Source organism: Lethenteron reissneri, chromosome 28, assembly GCF_015708825.2.
Source record: "Lethenteron reissneri isolate LAM-NWPU_2019-01 chromosome 28, ASM1570882v1, whole genome shotgun sequence".
Lineage (NCBI taxonomy): Eukaryota > Metazoa > Chordata > Hyperoartia > Petromyzontiformes > Petromyzontidae > Lethenteron > Lethenteron reissneri.
The window spans coordinates 4,273,030-4,284,593 of NC_083806.1; the positions used below are offsets into that span (position 1 = coordinate 4,273,030).

The window sequence follows — 11,564 nt, forward strand, 5'->3', positions numbered from 1 at the left end:
CACACACACACACGCATACAGACAGGCATCCCATCGCACACAACCATTGGCATCTCAACACACACACACACTCACACGTCCCATCACACACACACGTCTCATCACACACACACGTCTCATCACACACACACTCACACGTCTCAACACACACACACTGGCATCTCAACACACACACACACACACTGGCATCTCATCACACACACACACACTGGCATCTCATCACACACACACACACTGGCATCTCATCACACACACACACACACTGGCATCTCATCACACACTGGCATCTCATCACACACACACACACTGGCATCTCAACACACACACACTGGCATCTCATCATCACATACACACACTGGCATCTCAACACACACACACACACTGGCATCTCATCACACACACACACACACTGGCATCTCATCACACACTGGCATCTCATCACACACACACACACTGGCATCTCAACACACACACACTGGCATCTCATCATCACATACACACACTGGCATCTCATCATCACATACACACACTGGCATCTCAACACACACACACACTGGCATCTCATCACACACACACACTGGCATCACATCACACACACACACACTGGCATCTCATCACACACACACACACTGGCATCTCATCACACACACACACACTGGCATCTCATCACACACACACACACTGGCATCTCATCACACACACACACTGGCATCACATCACACACACACACACACTGGCATCTCAACACACACACACACACACTGGCATCTCAACACACACACACACACTGGCATCTCATCACACACACTGGCATCTCATCACACACACACACACACTGACATCTCAACACAAACACACACACACTGGCATCTCATCACACACACACACACTGGCATCTCAACACACACACACACTGGCATCTCAACACACACACACACTGGCATCTCATCACACACACACACACTGGCATCTCAACACACACACACACACTGGCATCTCAACACACACACACACACACTGGCATCTCAACACACACACACACTGGCATCTCATCACACACACACACACACTGGCATCTCATCACACACACACACTAACATCTCAACACACACACACTGGCATCTCATCACACACACACACACTGGCATCTCATCACACACACACACTGGCATCTCATCACACACACACACACTGGCATCTCATCACACACACACACTGGCATCTCATCACACACACACACACTGGCATCTCATCACACACACACACACACTGGCATCTCATCACACACACACACACACTGGCATCTCAAACACACACACACACTGGCATCTCATCACACACACACACTGGCATCACATCACACACACACACACACTGGCATCTCATCACACACACACACACACACTGGCATCTCATCACACACACACACACTGGCATCTCATCACACCACACACCACTGGCATCTCATCACACACACACACTGGCATCACATCACACACACACACACTGGCATCTCACACACACACACACACACTGGCATCTCAACACACACACACACACTGGCATCTCATCACACACACAACTGGCATCTCATCACCACACACACACACACTGGACATCTCAACACAAACACACACACACTGGCATCTCATCACACACACACACACTGGCATCTCAACACCCACACACACTGGCATCTCACACACACACAACACTGGCATCTCATCCACACACACACACACTGGCATCTCAACACACACACACACACTGGCATCTCAACACACACACACACACACTGGCATCTCAACACACCACACACACTGGCATCTCATCACACACACACACACCGGCATCTCATCACACACACACACTAACATCTCAACACACACACACTGGCATCTCATCACACACACACACACTGGCATCTCATCACACACACACACTGGCATCTCATCACACACACACACACTGGCATCTCATCACACACACACACTGGCATCTCATCACACACACACACACTGGCATCTCATCACACACACACACACACTGGCATCTCATCACACACACACACACACTGGCATCTCATCACACACACACACTGGCATCTCATCACACACACACACTAACATCTCAACACACACACACTGGCATCTCATCACACACACACACACTGGCATCTCACACACACACACTGGCATCTCACACACACACACACTGGCATCCCATCACACACACACACACTGGCATCTCATCACACACACACTGGCATCTCATCACACACACTGGCATCTCATCACACACACACACACACTGGCATCTCAACACACACACACACTGGCATCTCAACACACACACACACACACTGGCATCTCAACACACACACACTGGCATCTCATCACACACACACACACTGGCATCTCATCACACACACACACACACTGGCATCTCAACACACACACACACACTGGCATCTCAACACACACACACACACTGGCATCCCATCACACACACACACACACTGGCATCTCATCACACACACACTGGCATCTCAACACACACACACACACTGGCATCTCAACACACACACATACACTGGCATCTCATCACACACACACACACTGGCATCTCAACACACACACACACACTGGCATCTCATCACACACACACACACTGGCATCTCACACACACACACACTGGCATCCCATCACACACACACACACTGGCATCTCATCACACACACACACACTGGCATCTCAACACACACACACACTGGAATCTCATCACACACACACTGGCATCTCATCATACACACTGGCATCTCAACACACACACACACTGGCATCTCAACACACACACTCACACTGGCATCTCATCACACACACACACTGGCATCTCATCACACACACACACACTGCCATCTCAACACACACACACACACTGGCATCTCAACACACACACACACTGGCATCTCATCACACACACACACACTGGCATCTCATCACACACACACACACACTGGCATCTCATCACACACACACACACTGGCATCTCATCACACACACACACACACTGGCATCTCATCACACACACACACACACTGGCATCTCATCTCATCACACGCACACACACACTGGCATCTCAACACACACACTGGCATCTCAACACACACACACACACTGGCATCTCAACACACACACACACACTGGCATCTCAACACACACACACACACTGGCATCTCAACACACACACACACACTGGCATCTCATCACACACACACACACTGGCATCTCATCACACACACACACTGGCATCTCATCACACACACACACACTGGCATCTCATCACACACACCACACACTGGCATCTCAACACACACACACACTGGCATCTCAACACACACACACACACACTGGCATCTCAACACACACACACACACACTGGCATCTCATCACACACACACACACTGGCATCTCATCACACAACACACACTGGCATCTCATCACACACACACACACTGGCATCTCAACACACACACACACTGGCATCTCAACACACACACACACACTGGCATCTCATCACACACACACACACTGGCATCTCTCACACACACACACACACTGGCATCTCAACACACACACACACACTGGCATCTCAACACACACACACACACTGGCATCTCATCACACACACACACACTGGCATCTCATCACACACACACACTGGCATCTCAACACACACACACACTGGCATCTCAACACACACACACACTGGCATCTCAACACACACACACACACAGGCATCTCAACACACACACACACACTGGCATCTCATCACACACACACACACTGGCATCTCATCACACACACACACACTGGCATCTCATCACACACACACACTGGCATCTCATCACACACACACACACACTGCATCTCATCACACACACACACTGGCATCTCATCACACACACACACTGGCATCTCATCACACACACACACACTGGCATCTCATCACACACACACACTGGCATCTCAACACACACACCACACACTGGCATCTCAACACACACACACACTGGCATCTCAACACACACACACACTGACATCTCAACACACACACACACTGGCATCTCAACACACACACACACACTGGCATCTCAACACACACACACACTGGCATCTCATCACACACACACACACTGGCATCTCAACACACACACACACTGGCATCTCATAACACACACACACTGGAATCTCATCACACACACACACACTGGCATCTCAACACACACACACACTGGCATCTCAACACACACACACACTGGCATCTCAACACACACACACACACTGGCATCTCATCACACACACACACACTGGCATCTCATCACACACACCACACACACTGGCATCTCAACACACACACACACACTGGCATCTCATCACACACACACACACACTGGCATCTCAACACACACACACACACTGGCATCTCATCACACACACACACACTGGCATCTCATCACACACACAACACACTGGCATCTCATCACACACACACACACACTGGCATCTCAACACACACACACACACTGGCATCTCAACACACACACACACACTGGCATCTCAACACACACACACACACTGGCATCTCATCACACACACACACTGGCATCTCAACACACACACACACACTGACATCACATCACATACACACACACTGGCATCTCATCACACACACACACACACTGGCATCTCAACACACACACACACACTGGCATCTCAACACACACACACACACTGGCATCTCAACACACACACACACACACTGGCATCTCAACACACACACACACTGGCATCTCATCACACACACACACACATTGGCATCTCAACACACACACACACACTGGCATCTCAACACACACACTGGCATCTCATCACACACACACACACTGGCATCTCATCACACACACACACACTGGCATCTCATCACACACACACTGGCATCTCATCACACACACACACACACTGGCATCTCATCACACACACACACTGGCATCTCAACACACACACACACACTAGCATCTCATCACACACACACACACTGACATCTCAACACACACACACACACTGACATCTCAACACACACACACTGGCATCTCAACACACACACACACTGGCATCTCATCACACACACTGGCATCTCAACACACACACTGGCATCTCAACACACACACACACTGGCATCTCATCACACACACTGCTCATCTCACACACACATATACATATCCATCCATAGGCATCACACACTCGCATTGGCATATCGTCACACATACATACACAGATATATAATCATAAAGACAACGATCCCCCGTACAGCCTTTAACAGATTGTGCTGTTAGCGAGCACCTATGAAGGCCGGCACGGTACACGAGGGGGTGGGTGGCCAGCACCACGACCGACCGCTTTTGTCTCCCCAGTGGCGATGTTTATACACCGCATCAGATATTCATTTGATGCTGAGTCGACACGCACATCACTTACACACACGCACATCACAAACCCCCGTCACTCATCAGCTTGCTCACAAATACGTGCCAACACATAGACGCACACTCGCATCACACAATCTTACACATTCAATCACACACGCACGCTGATCACACAGCTGCGTGCTCATACATACACATCACACTATCTCTCATTCAACCATCACGCAAAGGCAAAGATAGAGATCCCCCATATAACCTTTAACGTTATTGGGGCAAGAGCTGCTTGACGGGTGCCGCGGTGGCGAGATTTTAACTACCTCGCCTGGTATGCAGGAGGTCGTGGTTTCTGACCCTGACGCCTGCTGCTGTATATTTAGAGTTTGCGTGTCTCTCTCTCATCATCATCATCACGGTGGCTAAGAGATGTTAACTACCTCGCCTGGTGTACAGGATTTCGTGAGTTTTATCCTGACCCTGACGCCTGCTGCTGTATATTTGGAGTTTGCGTGTCTCTCTCTCTCATCATCATCACGGTGGCTAGCAGATGTTAACTACCTCGCCTGGTATACAGGATGTCGTGAGTTGTATCCTGACCCTGACGCCTGCTGCTGTATATTTGGAGTGTGCGTGTCTCTCTCTCTCTCATCATCTTCACGGTGGCTAGGAGATGTTAACTACCTCGCCTGGTGTACAGGAGGTCGTGAGTTTTATCCTGACCCTTACGCCTGCTGCTGTATATTTGGAGTTTGCGTGTCTCTCTCTCTCTCCCCCCGTGGTCGCGTGGATTTTTCTCCAGGCCCTCCGGTTGTTCCCTCCACATTTATAATCAACATCGACATCAACATCACCATCGACATCAACATCACCATCGACATCACCACCACACGTTCAGAGTGCTTGGCTACCGCGATACATCTCCATGCGATGAGCCGGTTCCAGAGTTCAGTGGGCCTTACCTGGTCAACTAAATAGTTTCATAGTTAAGTTTAGACCACCAATTCTTTGGGTCTTTCGGTAAAGCCACGTAGATAGAACAAATAATAAAAACATCACGACGTTTCGATCGCAACACAAGTAATCGTCATCAGGTGATCGAAACGTCGTGATATTTGTATTCTTTTTTCTACCTGCGTGGCTTTATCGAAAGACCCAAATAATATGAATTCCTGCAGTAACGAAAGCTTTGCGTTGTAGCCGAAACGTCGTGAGAATTATTTTATTTTATTATGTTTTATTTTGATTATTTTATTACTTCCCTTCTACGTGACTTTACCGAAAGAACCAAGAAGATGAAAGCTTTAAGTCAAGATTTAGACCACCTATTAAGGTCAGCAAAGCATATACGACCATCACACACAGTGACAAAGATCCCCCGCATAGCCTTAACGGACTGTTGAGGCAAGTGCCGTTAGTGAGCACCTACGAAGGCACACGAGGGGGTGGGTGGCCGCCTTTGTCTTCCCAGTGGCGAAGTTTACACATCGCACCAAGTAATTATTTGAGGCCGAGTAGACCTAGGAGAGGCCCAGGACCGATTCAGATAATCGTTACTGGTGTTGACACGGTACTATGCCAACGCACGCTGCACGATCCCACGCACACCGTATGATCCCACGCAGACTGTACGATCCCACGCACACTGTACGATCCCACGCACACCGCACGATCCCACACAGACTGTACGATCCGAAGCACACTGTACGATCCCACGCACACTTCACGATCCAACGCACACTGTACGATCCCACGCACGTTGCACGATCCCACGCAGACTGTACGATCCGACGCACGTTGCGAGGATCCCACGCACACCTATCGCGCAAACTGGCCACACGCCGGCTACCGCCGCTGCCTTCCCCGCGCGGTGTCTCTTGCGGCGTGGCCACCGTACGCTTCGCGACACGCAAACTCCGGTCATTTTCGCGGTGGCGGTGGCGGCAGCGGCATTTTGGCTGGCCATCGAAACAAAGACGGCCGCCGCCGCATCGCGCGCTTTCCGATGCGCTTCTGCGGTCCGTCTGGAACGCTCTTCCTTCCGATGTGAGGAAGCCACTGGAGCTATGCACTTTTAAATCCAGCTGGAAAACGAATTGTGCCGAGTTTGTCGTCCTTCTCCCTGCACCTCCGATTAACGCCGTTGACTACGTACGGTGCGAAAGAAGTTCAGCCTACATACACAGCTACTGCATGGCTTTGACCACGACGAACCCGCGGTCTGGGGAACTGCCATCTTGTGTGTTACGCGTAAATAGTCGCGAGGTTGCGGTGGCATCGTGCTGAACTTTACCGCACGGTTCTGATGACAGGCCTGCCTGTGGCGACCGAGACAAATCTACAGGTTTGCTCTAAATTCGAACCTCAGCCTGGCTCGATGCGCCACAGTGATTTACATTGAGTCCGACGGGAGCCTAAGTCTGGCTCCATGAGCCAAAACAATTCGCATTGAACCCCAAAGGGAGGCTTAGTCTGGCTCCATGAGCCACAGGGATGAACACTGAGCCTAGGGGCATAGTACGGAGGTCAGCATGGGCCCTGGTGCAGGGCGTTAAATGCCCCTCCTCCAACGCCCCCCCCCCCCCCCCCCCCAATGCCAATTGCCGCCCCTCTCTTCGTAGCACCGGCCCCGGGCCCACGGGCCCCCGGGCCCCCTCGTGCAGCTGCATCGCCCGCGCTCCCCAAGCACCACTCCACCGGGCTGCGCGGACACAGCTGCGACGTCCGACGTTTCGCTCCGAGTCCCTAGCCATTTTCCGAGTTCCGGGAGAAGCTGGCCGGCACGCGGAGCAAAGACTGACGGGGACGTCGGCCCGACCGGAGGCCGCGTCGTCAGAGTGACCACGTGCCGGCGGTGGCGGCGGTGCGTCACTCACCCAGGGGTTGTCCTCCGTGCCATGGCCACAGAGCAGCATGGGTCCAGTTTGATTCCTGTCCGGGGATGACGGTGAGACAGGGAGGAGGGAGGGAGGCAGAATGCAGGCAAGGTTAGTGGTCTCGTGAAAAGAGACAGAGATCCCCCAGTGTAACTCATGTCGTACTATATTCTTGGTTCTTTCGGTAAAGTCACGTCGAAGGAAAATAATACAATAATAAAAATATTAAACAATACAAATTCTCACGACGTTTCGACTGCACCTGATGATGATTGCTTGTGTTGCAGTCGAAACGTCGTGAGAATTTTGATTGTTTTATATTTTTATTGTTTTATTATTTCCCTTCTACGTGACTTTACCGAGAGAACCAAGAATATGAATCCCTGCAGTCACGAAAGCTTTAAATCGTGTCGTACTGTTGAGGCAAATGCTGTTGCCGAGCGCCTACGAAGGCGGGCACAGCGCTCAAGGGGGTGGGCGGCCAGCACCACGCCCGGGCCACCTCCGTCTCTTCAGTACGGACGTGACGATACCGAGATTGGGTTTTCACTTCACCGTCATTACATTTGGGCTCACGCTTTACTTTGGAGGAATTGCGGTGCCGAGAACAAAAACAACAACCTCGGCTTGACCACCACGCGTACGTTTCTGTCTGCAGCAGAGCGCGTGGAGAGAGTGCAGCACTCCTCGAGTGATGGGGCGGCACTGGGGGAGGAGGGGGGCTAAAAAGTCACCGGAAAGCGGATCTCAGACGTGGTTCTGTGATATCTCCTTCCACGGGCCGTCCTCGAAAGCGAGAAGTACCACGTCGGAGGCACGATGCAAAACGAAACGGCAATAAACAGCCAAAGACTTGGCGGACAACGACCTAAAAACAACCCCTCCTGTCCATCGCTCCGTGTTTACAGAGGCTCTTGCTATTTCCATTAAGGTCCTTAGCCACGCGCAATTACTTAATTGTTTAATTGCAGCCCTTGCCAGGGAGCGGCCTCGTTATTTTCATCATTTGGCCGCGCGGAAGAACGGAGTCGAATCATTACGAAGCCGGTCATGCCCATTAGCGCAGGATCTGCGCGTGGCAATAATCGCGAGGCGCCAGGGGTCAGAGACGACGGTGCTTGCAGCCTCGTGAACATCGTTCTGCCGAGGTGTGGAGAATTTCGCCGAGAGACTCGGCAGATTCGATTTCACGATTGGGCACGACAGCCCGTCAACATGCACACGGGGTGCAGGATCACTCACGTGACACTCACCCAGGTCGAATGACATAGGGGCCCCGTCCATAAATGACGTCACGCGATTTTGGACGATTTTTTACCACCCCCCCTCGTCACACGGCGTAACAAAAAGTCAGACCCCCCCCCCCTCAAATGACGTCACAAAGCTCTACCCCCCCCCCAAAAAAAACATGCTTCAAATCGCCTTAAACGATTGTCATCGTAGTGCGTATTTAATATGGCGCTGCACTCTGATGTTGTAGGAGAAAACATTTATTACAAAGTCTATTTAATTAAGTAGAACGTGTTGTCTGTATTAATTTAAAGTTGCGCATTTTGATGTGACGTCACATTTCTCACCCCCCCCCCTCGTCACACATCGTCACAAATGTTTGACCTACCCCCCCCCCCCCTAGGTGCGTGACGTCATTTATGGACGGGGGGGGGTCTTTGTCTTTGTGTGTGACAACCAAAGCCAGAATGCGCCAATCACACCGTTTAAACGCGCAGTATTTTAACCCCAACTCCGACCGGTTCCTGAAACATCTTTAAGTGAAGCCACTTTAAAATGTTTCTTGTTCATGTTGTTGTTTGTTGCGGTTGCACCCGAGTCAATAGCCGCATTTTCTTGCTGTGGTTTTCACACCTCATGATGCTTACTTGTGTTGTAATCGAAACGTCGTGAGAATTTAATAGTTTTATATTTTTATTATTTCCCTTCTACGTCACTTTACCGAAAGAACCAAGAATATGAATAGGGTTATACCTCATAAATGAAACCGAAAAAACTGAAACTAAAAACCGTTTTCTAGTGGAATTTTTTTTTTGCAACGAACGCACCGATCGGCGCACGCGCGAAGGTACAAACGGCACGGCGGCAGCACAAGTCACCGCACGCTAAATACGTTTTGCTATTTGTGCCTCAGTTTTTAGAAGGCAAACGCGCAGCCTCCCTGCAATTTTGCCCGCTCACTCCACGGGCATCCTCTGCCGGAGGGGGGGGGGGAGCTCGGGTAGGGTACGGGTATCGGGTACCTGGTTGCGACCACTGCCATCAACTCAACCGCGGTTGCACCCCCATTGACACAAACTTCTGGGGGCGAGAGAGGAGCGGTGGGGGTGGGGGCAAGGGGATTTAAGAAACTCGCCCTGCAACCTCCCCTCCAGATATCGTTCCTACCGCCGCGCCGGGACATGGAATCGATCTGGAACACCTCTGGATGGACATTCGAGTAGGGGAACTCACCACATCTGCAGCTGCTGCTGCTGCCATACCGTCGAATCGTCGTTTTTATTGCTCCGGGCATTAATTTGCACGTGCGGCAAAGCGGTAACCGGTTACGTAGCGGTAGTGGCAATAATAACCCATCACACACACATTAATACACACACACACAGACCCAACACACACACCCACATTAATCCACACACACACACAGACCGATCACACACACCCACATTAATACACACACACACACAGACCCATCACACACACCGACATTAATACACACACACAGACCCATCACACACACCCACATTAATCCACACACACACAGACCCATCACACGCACCCACATTCATCAACACACACACAGACCCATCACACACACCCACATTAATCCACACACACACAGAGACCCAACACACACCCACATTAATCCACACACACACACAGACCCATCACACACACCCACATTCATCCACAAATACACAGACCCAACAAACACACCCACATTAATCCACACACACACAGACCCATCACACACACCCACATTATTCCATACAGACACACAGACCCATCACACACTCCCACATTAATACACACACAGACCCATCACACACACACACACACATTAATACACACACACAGACCCATCACACACACACACACACAGACCCATCACACACACATTAATACACACACACATACCCATCACACACACATTAATACACACACACAGACCCATCACACACACCCACATTAATCCACAC

At 50.7% G+C, this 11,564-nt stretch overlaps 1 protein-coding gene across 3 annotated transcripts in view; it reads right to left on the minus strand.

Moving 5' to 3' along the window:
• KDM2B (lysine demethylase 2B) overlaps positions 1–10,853 on the minus strand; it is an 88,468-nt gene extending 77,615 nt beyond the window's left edge. For 2 of the 3 annotated variants that reach the window (XM_061561845.1, XM_061561844.1), the window contains exons 1-2: positions 10,819–10,853; positions 8,356–8,410 (exon numbers count right to left, since the gene is read on the minus strand). In XM_061561845.1, coding sequence (XP_061417829.1) covers positions 8,356–8,410; positions 10,819–10,845 — 82 coding nt within the window. In that variant the 5' untranslated portion in view covers positions 10,846–10,853. Of the gene's footprint in view, positions 1–8,355; positions 8,411–10,232; positions 10,285–10,818 lie in introns of those variants that run through there. The other variant, XM_061561847.1, reaches the window with a different exon arrangement.
• Positions 10,854–11,564: the final 711 nt, after the last annotated feature.